This window comes from Acinonyx jubatus, chromosome B2, assembly GCF_027475565.1.
Source record: "Acinonyx jubatus isolate Ajub_Pintada_27869175 chromosome B2, VMU_Ajub_asm_v1.0, whole genome shotgun sequence".
Classification (NCBI taxonomy): Eukaryota; Metazoa; Chordata; class Mammalia; order Carnivora; family Felidae; genus Acinonyx; species Acinonyx jubatus.
Genome location: NC_069385.1, coordinates 113,557,185 through 113,572,501, shown reverse-complemented (window position 1 = coordinate 113,572,501; position 15,317 = coordinate 113,557,185). Strand labels below are relative to the sequence as shown.

Genomic DNA, 15,317 nt, shown 5'->3' with positions numbered 1-15,317 from the left:
ATGTAGTCGTGTGTATGAATCCGACACAGCCTTAGTCGCTATCCGGGTGTCCTTTTTTTGGTAGCTGCTGTTTATTATCATTTTGCCTTTCCTCTCTGGGAGCCATAATTTTCGACATGTTTGAGATAGTCTGGGGTGTTCTTTTTCCCTGTGAACCCTGGAAAGGATGAGCACAAACACTCCGGCCTCTTCTCGGTGACGGGGCTGGCTCCTCGGCTGGCCGCTGTCTGCCGCCTTTCATTACAGGGACTCCCCAAGCATGCTGTGCTCGACACATCTTCAAGGGTTTTAGAAGCAGAGAAGCCTCTGCTAATTTTCCCAAGTTGCACTAAGAGTCCGCCGTGAACTGTAGCAGAAATTGGGAAAATTTAATAAATGTTGATCCGTGGCTCTACCTTGCTTTTCTGGTTTCTCCTGAGTAATTTTCACAGACTGCTTTCATGCCAACCAATACAAATAGGATTCCTGACCCAAGCTTTCAGCTTACATTTCCAAGGTGACATATCTTTATAAAATAGATACCACCTCTCAGTGATATCTGCCTGTAAGTCAGACACAGAGACATGGCTTCTGAATTATGCCACCCTGAAGACTGCCGATCTTTCTTCACCCCACACCCACTGCGCGTTCAATGAGCATTGACAGATCCTGACGCTGGTGACAACTGACATCTTTCTTACACTCACCTCAGGGGCAGAGGTCAAGAGTCCCTCTGCAGGCTGCGGGGATGTTTTACTTTTTGTTCCTTTAAAAATGAAGTCCAAGTGTCTCCGACAAAACACCCCTTTTTATAAACAAAAGTTCTGTAATTGTACATCTGAACAGCCCAAACCATTGTTTTCAGTTAAGAAACCCTCTTCAGAGGGAGACATTTCCAGATTCTGAACAATACTTTTTCAGCATTGCTTACGGATGATAGGATGCCAACATCGTTTTGCACAAATATTTAATCCTAATACATATAGAAGTACATTTCTTGGTGACACTGCTTTTATAGGGCAAGTTTTTAAACTTTCCAGTATCACTTTCCCATATTCATGTAGGCCAGGGCACCCACAGATCCCTGGAACTTCACTGCTTGGAAGGTTCCGGAAAAAGAGTCTTTCCACTACCTATCAATACAGGCAGCCCCACAATCCCCAGTTACCGTTTTTGATGTGTGCACACTCCAGAGTTGCAGGGAGAGCGATTTACTCTCTCTTCGTAATTAAGTTGGCCCTGGAGTATTAGTGGCTTCTTTTTATTTTTGAAAAACTAAGAAACAGAAACGGGAAATGTTCTAGCTCCCAGGCAGAGCCTGGCAGGTGTGGCCTTACCAAGGCCCCCTTCCCACATCAAGGGAGAGTCTGTCTGTGGCCACTAGCCCCGGAAGGCCGGCATGCGTAGCCCCAGCTTTCCGGGAAAGTTCTTCACTTCCTCCAGGTGATGTGTGTCTGCTTGGAGGTTTCGGGCCGGCTGCTAACTGCTGGCTCGGCACTAGGACGCCATTCGAGATTATCCTCACAAGCCGGGTTATCTCCCTTCTTCGCTGCTGGGAGGCCCCACGCCTCACCCACTCAGGTTCTTCAGGCGCCGCCTCCCAGGGCAGTGGTTTGGTGCCGAGTCGGTGCGGCTGCAGCACGGCACACACGAGGACCTTGTGGATGGCAGCGTAAGTGAAATGACACATGCTCACTGCTGGGTCGTTTTCCCTCTTCCCAAGCAAGTCTTCCATAATAGGCATTTAAGAATAAAGATGCCTAGAACAGGTCTTCTTTTGTAATGATGCTACAAATTAAGTATCTTCCTGCTTTTTCTGTCTCACTGGGAAGGAGACCGGATTTAAGATCGAATTCACTCTCCTTATTTCAAAGACAAGTGTCCTGAGAGCCAGGGAGTGAAGTGACTTGTTGGGGGGGGTCACAGAGCTGGTCGGGGGGGGGGGGGCTGGCACCAGTGCTGGGGTCTCCTGGGCCACACTCCACGAGGCCCTCCCTCCCTTCCTTCCACCCTCTGCTCTCTCCTCCTCTGCTCGTTCCCTACTTTGCTAGCCTGCACATCAGGGTTATTTCTCAGAGCTTCTAGACCCTCTCCAGCCCTTTCTTCTTAGCCCGACTTCTGAGGTACTTGACCTGGATTGCGAGCTACATGTGTACTCCTTAAATCCACATTTTTGTGTGGATGGCACCTGTAACTCCCGCTCACTGTGCCCTACAGTATCTTGTAACTAAATGCTTCCACAGACTTTCCCCCAGCCACCAAGCCCTGCCATTCTCCAAGGTCATGGGGATGACAGCCTGGTGCAATCTTTAGCTCCCCCTCGTTCCTCAGATGCAAGTTGTCACAGGTGATTCCTGAGAGCTTATTTTCCTCAGAACACTGCACTGTAGCTATGGCCCTCAGTCTGATTTATGGAGGGGCCACTGTGTGTGGGGCACAGGGCTGGGTGCTAGGACACGAAGATACCATGACACTGTCTCTGCTCTCAAGAAGTGCGGTGGAGGGGCACCTGGGTGGCTCATAATTAGTATCCAACTCCGGCTCAGGTCATGATTTCACTGTTCGTGGGTTCGAGCCCCGCATCGGGCTCTCTGCTGTCAGCACAGAGCCTGCCTCAGATCCTCTGTCTCTCTCTCTCTGCTGCTCACCCCTCTCTCAAAAATAAACATTAAAAATAAAAAAGGACAATATAGTGCGGGACCCAGGCAAAGCCTCTATTAATTAAGCAAACTCCTAGGTGCCAGGCTGGCTTACCTGTCCCCATCCCCGGGCCCTGCTGTTCCTGTGCTTCCCTGGTCTCTGGCCCACACCTGGTCCCGCCCTTGCAAATACCACCTCCATCTTGCATATACCCCACAGGGCATCCAGGTGCCACCTGAAACCTGGCTTGTGCTCGTTATTTCTCTTCCTGAGTAGGTTTTCTTTGTGCACATCCCTTCCCCATCACTGCCACATGACGCCCCCAGATGGCCCGGTTCCTTCTCCCTGACAGAAGTGGGAGTTTGAGGGCTGACACTGCGTCTCTGTCTGTAGGTCTTCCGAGGGAGAGGCTCACTGGTCCACTTTCTCTGTATCTCTCTGCGTCTCTGCCGCTGGGATGTCTGCTTCAGTTCTGGTGCCGACCGACCGGAAGTTCTGGCCTTGAGAGCCAGCCTATGACTGCTGTGACGTGCACCTGCCTTTGGAAGCTTAGAGCACAGCCTCCAGAGGATGCTGCTGGGGAAATGCTGGGGGGACCAGAGAGGGAGTGATCAGACCTGGTGGGGGTTTCTGGGAAATAATTATCACCAGGCCAGGAAGGAGCCTTTTTCGTTTTGTTTTGTTTCTAAAGAGCCCATTTCCCTGTTTTTGTTTTTTTCCCTTCACTAGAGCCACATGTTGCTATGGGAACGAGGATGGCACTGGGACCCACAGCCACTCACCGGCCTGACAGAAGCCTGTAAATAAATTCTGCCTCACTCCGGGCTCTGCGCTGAGTGGTCCTGGAGGGCAGCTCAAGCAGCCACTTGCTGACACTCTGTCCTGCTGGTGCCGGCGTGCGCAGGACCCTCCTGCGGCAAGCTCGTGAGCTGACCGCTATTCTGCCACGGCGAGCACGGAGCGCGCGGGGCAGTCTGCAATCGCCCACCCTCCGCAACCCTCCACGACACGATCTCATTCGTGTCTATGGGGTCCCCAGGGCCAGGGTCATCTGACCCATTTCACGGATGAGGAAACCCCCTCCTCCGGACCTGGTCCCCGCATCCACGCACGCCAGCTGTGCTGCTTGGGCTGGCAGCCCGCACTGCCATCTCCGCCGCGGGCTGCCCTCCACGGTGCCACGAGTTCAGGCGCCCCTCACGTGGCTGACTTCCACCAGGCGCGAGGCTGAAATCCCTCTAAGGAAGGGCCCTGCCGTGGTTTCTCTCCTAGGCACTGGCTGGCACGGGAAGTGTGCCCACAGAAGCCACTTGCTAAGTCTGACTGTGCCACAGCAGAGATGGGCTCACTTCTGTGGCTTTACTATTTATTATGCATTTGTGGGAGACAGAGCAGCCTGGATGTTTTGAGAGACCAATTACCCGGATTCAGGGACACCTTGGGTGGCTCAGTCAGTTAAGCGTCCGACTCTTAATCTCGGCTCAGGTCACGATCTCACAGTTTGTGAGTTTGGGCCCCGTGTCAGGCTCTGAGCTGAGCTGACAGTGTGAGGCCTGCTTGGGATTCTCTCTGTCTCCCTGCCCCTCCCTCTCTGTGCATTCACGCGCTCCCTCTCTCTCTCAAAAACAGACTAAAAAAAAAAAAAAAAAGATCAATTACCTGGATTCAAATCCTCACTCTGTCACTCACCAGCAGCATGACACAGCAAGTCACTTAACATCACTCGGCTTTAGTTTCCTCATCAAATTTTCCTTTTTGCTTGAAACATTTTGGCTGTGAAAACCACGCACCAAAGAGTACATGCAAATGCAAATGCATAGCTTGTTGAATAACTATGTAATGAAAGCCACGCAAACTTTCAAGAACCCAGGAACATTGCTGGTGTACCTTGGTCCTTCCACATGGCCGGCCCTTCCTGATCCAAGCCTCCCCACCCTGAGGAAGCCACAATTCTGGTTTTAATAATAATAATTCCTTTGCTTTTTTTTTTTTTTTTAAGTTTTACCACCTGTGTCCACATCTTCAAATGTGATAGGTTACTTTTACCTGTTCTTGAAGTTTTAAGAACATAATCCTAATTTACGTATTCTTTTGTATCTGACTTCTTTCCCTTGGCATGCTGTGATGTTCATCATGTAGATCACAGCCCCCTGGATGACGTACTAGGCTTGGCTTATCCATCTCCCTGGACAGATGACTGGGTGGTGTCCCACTTCGGTCTGGTATGGACGAACGGTGCTGCTGTGAACATTTTCATTCTTGCAGAAGAGCTTCTTTAGAAAACACACACGAGTGTGAGATGCTTAGTCTTAGGGCAGGCATGCAGATGTTCAACTTTAGTAGATCTTACCAAACCATCCTCTTCGGCAACTACAGCAGGTCATACTCTCACAGCGCTGGATGTGAGTTGCCCACTGCTCATCTTTGCCAACACTTGGTACTGAGCTAATTCACTTTAAAAAAAATACTTTATTATTATTTTTTAATATGTATTTATTTTTGAGAGAGAGAGCACGAACAGGGAAGGGCCAGAGACAGAGGGAGACACAGAATCTGAAGCAAGGCTCCAGGCTCTGAGCTGTCAGCACAGAACCCAACGTGGGGCTCGAACCCACGAACCATGAGATCATGACCTGAGCCGAAGTTGGATGCTTAACTGACAGCCACCCAGGTTCCCCTGAGCTACCTCATTTTTAAAAAGTGAATGAGAGTAGAATCTACTTCCATATGACGGTTAGATAGTGTAATAAACCTAAAGGGTTTGGAATAGAGCCTGCCACACAGTAAGTGCTCAGTACACATGAGCTCTTGTTTTATAATTTATAATAAGAATCATCATTATAAAGGGTCTTGAACTAAGACATGCTGAGGTATGTGGCTTATTTACCTTTCCACTTACAAAAGTGACTGGTTTAAGAAACTCTTCATTGTGACTACAGAAAGTCTGCCTTAGACCACCACAGTCTCTTGATGGTGAGAACCTGTATTACTGAACCCTTTACGTGGCTGACTGATGCACAAGGGAGACTGAACAATTCCTTCACTCGCTCAGCCAACAGGTACTCTATGCTGATGCGCACCAGGCCCATGCGAGGTGCCTGGGACACAAAGATAAATATGACACAGCCTCTTTCCTCAGCTGCACACACACAGTAGGTGAAGTGGGACCCTGAGAGCAGCCTATGGACCATCAGCCCTATCCTCAGCTTCTGTTGACTTGGCAAAGGTTTGCATGTGGCTTCTTGGGAGCGGGACCCCAGTCTTTCTATATTGCAGACAGTTAGTTTTTTCTATAGTCTTTTTGAGCCCCCAGGGGCCATCTGTGCCCCTGAGCTCTCTGGCTACTGAAAAATCGCTCCAGAACGTGCTCTCAAACCCGGGTTCCCATCCAAGCCATAAGAACAAACAGGTACCACTTCTACTTCCTTTAATACACGGACAGATTTGCAGACAGCTCTTGTCTGGACCTCGTCTGGCCTCTGAGGATGGAGGTGTGTCCCTCTGTGGCCCTGCTACGGTAATTAATGAAATGGAAACGAAGGGGTCCACGCGAGGTGCTGCTTCAAAAGCAGCAGGGCTCCTCCACGGTCTCCAGAGCTGAAACTGGACATCTGCCGTGACGTTTGTGGTGTTGTTGACAAGGCCCGGGTTGCAACCGTTTCCAGACAAGAGAGCCTCAGAAAGCTGAGCAGTACCTGCCTCCTGAACACGTAGAGTTGATTAGCAGTTGAGGAAGATGGGCAACCGCGCGGGAACGACCTCACGACTGCCAGACTGGCGGCTGAGGCCACCATAACGTGACTGAGGAAAACAGCCCAGGAGGACCTTTCGGGCCACTGGCCCTGGGGAGAATCAGACAAATGGAAACAACTGAAGGAGAGCAGGATGAGAGGGTGGGCGTGCTAAAAGATGCGTGTCTGCCATCTAGTGCCAAGCGTGACAAGAAGACAAAGGAAACCCCGCGAGTGGGCAGAGAAGACATGCAAGAAAGGCAACCGAGGGTAAAGGGGAGAAACGCGAGCCGTGTGGGAAACACGCCAAGCACAGGGAGGCTGCGGAGCGGGGGATGACAGAGCACACGCTGGCGGGGAGCGAGAGGAAGCGTAAGAAGCGAAGATAAGTGACAAGGATGATGCCAAGTACACGAGGAGCGGGAGGTCACACGAGGCAGCGGTGGAGTCTGTAAGGTAAGCGTTAGGGAAATTTATTGACAGAAGTCGTAAACGTAGCTAAAAGATGAAATGAATTCATTGCTGCGGTGCTCACAAAGGATAGATGAGAGACAGATGCCAGCAGCAGACACACACTTCCCAGAGGAAAGGGATGAAATGCTGCAGGAAATCAGAAGCGTGCCAAAACAGGTGATCAAGAAATCTGAACCTCCACAGTGGCTGAGGCTGCTGTCACCTGAGAGCCCAATCGCAGGGAAGCGGGGAAATTAACATGCAGCGGTCGCAGGCAGACCTCGAGTGCAGGAAGGCCTGGCTGGTTGGGGTGGGACGCACACCCACGCTGGGCAGGAAATCCCAGGCTGTTTCAGCTCAGAGGCCTCTGCTGTTCCAGCAGCAGCCGGGATCCGGAATCGGGGTAGGTGCCAGCACCACAGCCGCAAGCTGCTAGTAGCCCCAGCCACTGACACACTGTGTGGGCCACTTTCCACCTGCCGCCAAAACAGACCACCCGCGCCCCCCAGGAGTGTTCAAGTCAGAGGAACCTCTGAGCTGGGCCTTCCCTGCCATCCCCTGTCAGACCTTCTCCCTGGAGGGGGCAGCACCTGCAGAAAACAGTCTTCCCTGGGAGATGTGGCAGTTACCCACATTTCTCTGTTACCCACACATGCTCAAAACCAATCCCATCTACGCTTCTTGAAATTAGCACAAAGCCTGTGGCTTGGTAACATTCAGTATCTAAAGGTCCCGCTTCTGACTAAATGAAGGCCACAGGTGTCATTTGGCAAACAAGCAGTGACAGGCTGAGGAAGTTCTGCTTCTCCCTATACCACCCTCAACTGTGAGACAGAGGGGCCCAGACCCCAATATCCTGATGGCAGATTTCTGGCTTCCATGGGACTAGAGATGGGCTTACCCTGGACCCCATCTCCCTGCCATCCTGGTTTCCTGACTCTGCCCCCAGCCTCCTTTCCTTGGCTGGCTGTGCCATCAAGGCTCTCCTCCCGGGCTGCCTTCCCCAGGAGTCCTGCCCCACCAACCTTAGTCACCCCTCTTCCCATACTACAGCCCTGTCTCTCACACCTCTGAACATCACCACCCCAACTTAGACACATTCCCACTGTTCTCTAAGATAGGTGATACTTTTTCCAAAACTAGTATGCTGTAGGAGAGAATGCTTTGAGAGCTGCCATATTCTTTAAAGAAAAAAATTTCTTTTGGTTAATATTTATTTTTGAGAGAGAGAGACAGAGTGCAAGGGGGTGGGGGCAGAGAATGAGACACAGAATCTGAAGCAAGGCTCCAGGCTCTGAGCTGTCAGCACACAGCCTGACCTGGGGCTTGAGAACCATGAGATCATGACCTGAGCCGAAGTTGGACACTCATCTGACTGAGCCACCCAGGGGCCCTGAGAGAGTGCTAGATTCTTGACACTCAGGGAGATTCAGCACTTTTGTGTCTTCTTGTGTGCTCTGAGAAAGACAGTTTGTGGGTGTTGCCTTATGATCCCATTCATTATTCATGTTATGATTTCAGATGTTTCCCAGTTGGCAACACCACATTGAGGCTTTTTTCCCTGAACAATAACTGACTCAGTCAGGCAGCATGGCAAGTTGCTGCTCAGGCAGATGCAACAGATCACCGGTTAATTAGTCAACCTGTACAGATGGGCTGGTGAGTGTACTTGGAGTTCCCTGCATAGACAGTTCTGGAAACTCACTGGGGAAGAGAAGGTCTTGCACTCCAACTTTAGGGTTCTGTAATGGGAAATTATTCCTCATTTGGTTACTGAGGTAGGTGACAGTGTTGGGGCTGAGTGCCGGGAGACCCTCCTAGATACATCCCAGTGCTCCCTGGCCTTCTCTGACCTAGAATTCCTTCTGCTGGAATACTAGACTGCAGAGTCCCATGTAGGGATTAAAGACAGAACTGGTTTGTTTTTTGGGGATGTATTATATGAGAAGTGACTGCACATGAAAAATATTCAATTTTAGCTTGATATATTATGTGAAGATAAATTTAAATTGTTTCCCAACTTGGTAAATAAAAAACACATAACTTAATGTAAGTATAAGTGGCAAAAAAATTGGGATTTATTGGCAAAATTTAAAAAATATGCTGAGTAATGTATGGGACGGTTGAATCACTATATTGTACACTTAAAACTAATAATAACACTGTATGTTAACTTTACTGAAATTACAATTTTTTAAAAAGATTAGAAAAAAAATTTTAAAAATAGGGTATTTGGTTTGGGCCTCAAATATACATTGATTCAGATTCAAATTTACTTTTGTTGCCTCATCAAAAAAAAAAAAAGTGCTTTTATGACCTGATATTTAGAGTTCTTTAATTTTGTGCCTTAACAAATATCAAGTTGTTTACTTTTATAATTTTCAGGTTTGGTTAGAAACGAAGAGGTAAGAGAGAAAGTTTCAGACTACTGTTTATAAGCTCTGCTCTCTAAGAAGCACACTGTAGGCACACTGTTCTAAATGAATAAAATGCAAATGCAAATGAATAAAAAGGCAAAATGAGTATAAATTATCACAATATTTTCAGTTTGGAGAATGTGAGTTGAAGTACCAGAAACACCCTGGTATGCTCTGGAGAATTCTGATTTGACAACCACAATGCACGAACCCAGGGCCAGCTATGTAATGTGCAGGGCTCAGCACAAAATGAAAATGTAGAGCCTTCTGTTCAAAAAAGCAGGAATAAAGCTTTATGTTTTCTCCCACAGTTCCTCTCTTGACTGGACACAGGGTTTTCTTTTGCTACTTAATGTTGCAATCCCTTGGGCAAGGGGACTCCGAGGCCGGGGCAGACCCACATAGGCGCCTGGGGCCCAATCCCGTGACTCAGGTGAGAGTCACACCAGACCCTGACCTTCCCTGCAAACACGCTGGGCCTCCAGGGGGAGTGGAGTGTGGTGGGAGGCATGGGTCAGGCTAGGAGGGGGAGGCTGGACAGGTCTAGGTACCAGGGGTCAGTGGGTGGCTGAGAACCTGTCCTGGGAAGGTGAGAGGGGGCAGAGGTGGGCCTGTGTGTAAACTGAGGCTCCCGGCCCCTGGTGAGTGCCCCACGTCCCCATGGGGCTCCCATTATGAAAACAAATTCACAGGTAAAATTGTGAAGAATTCAAGATGGTGCTGGAGAACATAAACCCCAAGCACAGAGTCCCCTTCTGGGTGTGGAGCCTCACACAACTGCCCTGGTCACATGCCCACGAAGCCAGTCTTGTGTAGAGCTGAGACATACCATGTTGAGGTGAAAACTACAGAATGGTTACTATTTTGACGCCTTTCATTTCCTCTTGAGTTCCAGCTTTCCTGTTCCTTATGATTCCTGTCTTTTTTTAAGTTTATTTATTTTGAGAAAGAGAGAAAGAGAGAGAGAGAGAGAGACAGAGAGAGCATGCACACACACAAACGAGAGTGGGGGGAGGAGCAGAGAATACCAAGCAGGCTCCATGCTGAAGCATGGAGCCCGACATGGGGCTCCAACCCACTGGACTATGAGATCATGACCTGAGCCAAAACCAAGAGTTGGACGCTCAACCAACCGAGCCATTCAGGCACCCCGTGATTCCTGCCTTTAACTAGCAGTCCTTCAGAGGTTCACACTCAACACTCATGACTGTATAAAAAGCAAGGGTGTAATAAGCAGATGAAATCAACAGAGTGGCCACTAGTGCTCACTCAACACCCAAAGAACAGAAAAGGTAAGTAATGAACTTACAGTTGACTGACACTATTCACATCTTAAATGGGGTGACTGAATCCGCAGGTGCCCCTGTGAGCTCACTGGAAATCCATATTGTTGAGGGGATGACGGTCCAGGCGTGCCTGGCTCATGTCTGGTTTACACTTGCCGTCCTAGTGTCATTATGGATCATGCCCTCCCTCACACTCAAGTGTCCTGGTTTCTCTGTTCACCAAGGCACTGTCTTCTCTTTCCTGATCCAAGGGATCCAGTGCATTTTTTCTGGGGCCATTTACATTCCCGAGAAAACAGCCTGGCGGTTTGAGGCTCAGACCCATCACCTGACTGCTGCCCTGACTGTGGGTACCCAAAATGGGGGGGAAACAACCTGCCCACTCTCCCCCTGTTAAATCCAAAAATGAAGGGACGTCTACAAACAACATGATCTGCTGGGACGATCCAGACCTGGACACCAGTGGAGGAACAGGCCCACTCACAAACATTTATGTGCAGTCTGGCCCAGGACAGAATAGACAGGCAGAGAAAACCAGCAACTGTCTTCCATGGTGGTCCCGTGGGGCCGGGGTCCCTTAAACACCATGTTCAGAGCACTGAGGGACCTCTGAAATAGCTGTCGTCTGGGAGGGCAGAAGACTTGAGGACAGGGTTGTTTGACCTCTTAAGGTCTCTGTGGTTGCCGATTCCACAGGGAGGCTGGTGGGAGTAAGCAAAGCCATAGGAGTTGGCTCTCATTTCCCAGTGAAGAGACATCTAGAAATGATAATGATATCCCCACTGTGCAGGAGCAGGACTTCCTTCTGTACCGAGCTGTCTGGACAACAGGCCATTAGCGGGGAGAACAAACAGTTCCACTTAACTCGGGATGTAGCATTTACCTGGACATCATGAAACAGCACAGCGTCTTTCATGAAAGGAGACCCTTACCTCATTTGCTGTGTTGTGTGTTCCCACGATTCGGATGAACGAGGCAGGCTGTCTTTCAAAAGTTACAGATTGCCAGGACCTGTGAGAGGAAGCACAACCATTTGCCTGGTTAGACTGTACGGTTAACCCTGTCGGCAGGCAGGGGGAGCCAGGTGCTGAGGAAGGAGGGTGCCTGTCCTCTATCCTCAGGAGGCCTGTGAGGTGGCAGGGGTGGGGGGTGGGGAAGGGGAATGGGAACAGGGCTCTCCCTCATGTGTGCCTGAGGAAGGCAGTCAGTATGTAGTGTCCCTGCCTTCTGTGAAGGCAACCTGGGACTCACATAAAGCTCCCCCATCAACACACACAAAGTACAGACCAAGTTCACGAGGGAACAATTGTGAGGCCGAAAAGTGATCAAGGTCAGTGAGAGTTCACAAAACACATTTCCTCATCTGTGAAACGGGCCTGTTGGCTGAATGGGCGTGCGCCTGAGAGGCGTGGTGGGTTCTGGGAGGAGAGTTTTGAACCAGGGCAGGAATGTGGACTGAGCAGGGCAGGGCAAGGGGAGGGGGAGGAGGGGCTCACTCACTGCCATGAGTGCAAGTGGTGGCACCTGGGGAAGAAGAGGCAGTTTCTCCACAGGCCTCCACCTCCCCCCCTTTCCTGCTTCCAAAGGCATCCCCCCAAGGGCTTATTCTCAGGACCTGCCAGTCTCTGGGCGGGCTCAAAGACAGCTGCTTTAAAGCCCAGCCAGGCAGGCTCTGAAGCAACCCCGAGAGGAGGAGCTCTGCTCTTGGTTTAAGGCTCGCAGCTCATCAGAATACACTCGAGGAGAGCTCGGCACCCACGACTGTGAACTCCAATAATATTTTCTGTAATAAATGTGAGGAGTTCACAGTTGTTGCCATCCCTCCTCCGCTCACACAGTGGAGATGCCAGCTGCTGGGAAGCTGTTTCCTGTAATTGTCTAATTACCAAGCAATGCTACCAAAGAAAATATATGTATTTGTGGTTTGTTTTTTTCCCCCTTTGGTTTCAGGTGTTCCATCTTCTCTCTCACTGTGAGCCTCCCATTGAGATTGATTCACTGCTGCCCGGACACCCAGGCCCCTTCAGGTCATTAAAAAGTCGTTACCATCCTGTGTGCAAAGTCTGTGCCTCTGAAAGCAGTTTTCTGGAAACAGCATAAGAAAAATCATTCTCTTTGCAAAAATGCTATCATTCATATGTGAAGGTGATGCCATCTGATCATCCCCAGAGACTGCACTCTTGGCCCATGTCCTCGGTGGGGGTGGGGGTGGGAGGGGTGTTTTGCTCCCACACCCACGAGGCTCCCCTGGTGAGTCTGCTGGATGGGATGCAGCCCGTGGGCTGGGGCCAGGGCTACAGAGGGAGGCCCTGTGGGGCTTCAACCCCGGGCCTGGGCTCCCACAGGCAAACCTGTCACTTCTGAGGTGAGCTGTGTGACAGACAGACTGGCATCCTTCCTCTGGCAGGTCAGAGGAAGCAAGGGGTCCACGCTGCGTGGGGCAGCAGAGGCCCATCCCTGTTCCTAAGGGAAGCACACACTGAGTCTGGGCCACTGCCTGCTTCTCAGACCAGCCCTCCAGGAAAGGGAGACAGAGCCAGGACAAGTGACAGCAGCCGCTGACAACTATTATCTTCCAATCGGTTTCAGAAAAATGACTGGAGTGGAGAGGGGCTGGGTGTGGAGGAGGTGCAGATTGTGTTCTTAGATTTCTAGCTGCATGCCTATCAAAAAAATCCTTAAGTGCTTCTGGACATAGAGGTAAAACTTGGCTCACGGTCTTCAACAACATGCTTGTGGCTCTGAGAGTGCTGGGGGATCCAAATGATGCCTCCTGAGGTCCCACCTGTCCTCCTCTCACAACAGGGCTGGGAGCCCAAGGCAGTGAAGGGAGGGAGATCTCACGGGAGTCGCCTTGGGCAGAGCCGGGCTCCCTGGGCAGCGGGCTCACGGCTTGGGTGCGTGTGCCCCCTGCCTGTGCCTGGGGAAGCAGGGCTGGCAGGGCAGCAGCCCAAGCGGGAGGGAGCATTTGTGGAGTAATAAGATCAGAAGGCCTCAATTTAATACCAATCCTCCATTACACCGCATTAATATCTAATCACATTAGAGTTCATTTTCACTAACACAGCCTGAGAGTTGCAAGATGATTTCATTTTCAGCAAAACTGGATACCGACCCTAAAACAAAATATCAGGAGGAAGGGATGCTGGTTAGGGTGAGGTAATGAGCATCTCTCCCTACCCAAGTATCAGATCCCATTTCCCCTCAACTTCTTGCAAACAACTTTAAATGCTGCTCGATGGGGACATGATAAGGTGGCCCCGGAAGTCCTTGTCACATTGGGGCCGTGTATGCAATCACCGTGCAACTGGAGGACGGCTGCCTGAGCCGCGATCTCACAGCGCCAGGAAACTACAGCCATCACTCAGTCCACACGAGGCTCCACTGCCATATTTATTGAGCTTTACTGACAGCTGTATAAAATATCCCTCCTTGCCAAGTACCCTGAGTCCCTTCCTTAGCAGGCAGCATGCCCAGGGAGGCAACGGAGTCTTAGGGGCGTGGCACCCAGTTTGGCTCACGGCCATGACTGGGTGACGGAGGAAGTGTCTGCACAGGAGCAACGGGTGTCAAAGCACATGTGGTCTCTGCTTCAAGCACTTACACTAAAACAGAAAGCCCTACCCTGGACTGAAGTCCCAAGCTGTTACTCGCAGGAGGGGCTCTCGACCACAGGAACCACTCCCCGCCTTGAGCTGCAGGCTCAAGAACAGGCTCCCCCGGTTACAGAAGTAACCTCACCTGGAGTGCGCTCCGGAGGACCGGGGAGTGTAAATATGTATCTACACACAGATGTCTTCAGAGGGAGATCCGAAAGAATGTTTGTCAAATGTTGATCAGGATTTTAGCTTTGGATGAAAGAATTCCCAGAGAAATTTACTGTACTTTTGTACTTTTCTGCACTGTCTGAATTTGGTAGAATGTAGAGGTAAGCATTTTTGAAAAGTACCTGTCCTGCCTACTACTCAAGGTTTTAACACAGATCACGTGACATGAAGCAAGTGAACATGCCAACGCTATATTATTATGCAAGATATTTCTAGTGGGGGGAACGGGGCAGGGCAAGGGGGGTGACAGTCAAGACAGGAGGCTTTGATCCTGGCCCTTCATGAACTAGAGGTGGTACAGCACACTGGTTGACAACATGGGCTCTGGGTCAGAATCTCAGTTTTGCACTTTTACCAGCTCTGTGACCTTAGGCAAGCTGCTTAACCTCTCTGGGCTTCAGGCTCCTCATCTGTAAAATGAAGATAATAAAAATATCTAGCTTTTTTGGGTAAAGATTAAATATATTAACAAGTATAAAACATCTAGAACCATGTGCTAAGTACTAAAGCACTAAAAATGGTACTGTTATTACTACTGGAGATGGTATTGTTATTACTACTAAATTACTATTCAGCCAAAAGAGTCTGGACAGGACACACTGCTTTCCTGGGCCTCATCTGGGAGTCACCAAGTTTGTTACTATGTGATTTACTGACTACTGCAGAGGTTCCCAGGGGTACCCATGGCACCCCATCAGCACCCATTTCTTGGAGGCAGTCAAGGTGGCTGGGCTTTGGAGGAATTATGCAAGCATTTCTTGAATATACTCTTGAACCTGGCACCTGAGTGTTCCAGGGGATCCACGCAAGACGTAGTGCTGGCCCTTAGGGGCTTCCTGATCTCTCTGGGGAGATCAGCTATCCTTCTGTGAACTATGGAGAGAACAATGTCAACAGTGCATTGGTCCCAACTCACAAACTGGTGGTGTTCCAACGCTTCCCTTGTAATTGGTTGTTTGAAGCTTGGAAGCAATTTTTCCAGAG

At 50.0% G+C, this 15,317-nt stretch overlaps 1 protein-coding gene and 1 long non-coding RNA gene across 5 annotated transcripts in view; one reads left to right on the top strand and one right to left on the bottom strand.

The window, feature by feature from the left end:
* Positions 1-15,317, bottom strand: part of BTBD9 (BTB domain containing 9) — a 413,472-nt gene that overhangs the window by 12,607 nt on the left and 385,548 nt on the right. For all 4 annotated transcript variants that reach the window (XM_027057832.2, XM_027057831.2, XM_015069790.3 and 1 more), the window contains one exon: positions 11,439-11,517. In XM_027057832.2, coding sequence (XP_026913633.1) covers positions 11,439-11,517 — 79 coding nt within the window. The remainder of the gene's footprint in view (positions 1-11,438; positions 11,518-15,317) is intronic.
* LOC128315646 (uncharacterized) lies at positions 1,440-10,417 on the top strand. The gene is made up of 4 exons (XR_008298627.1): positions 1,440-1,651; positions 3,349-6,806; positions 8,325-8,462; positions 9,532-10,417. It is a non-coding gene; the product is annotated as an uncharacterized LOC128315646 (long non-coding RNA).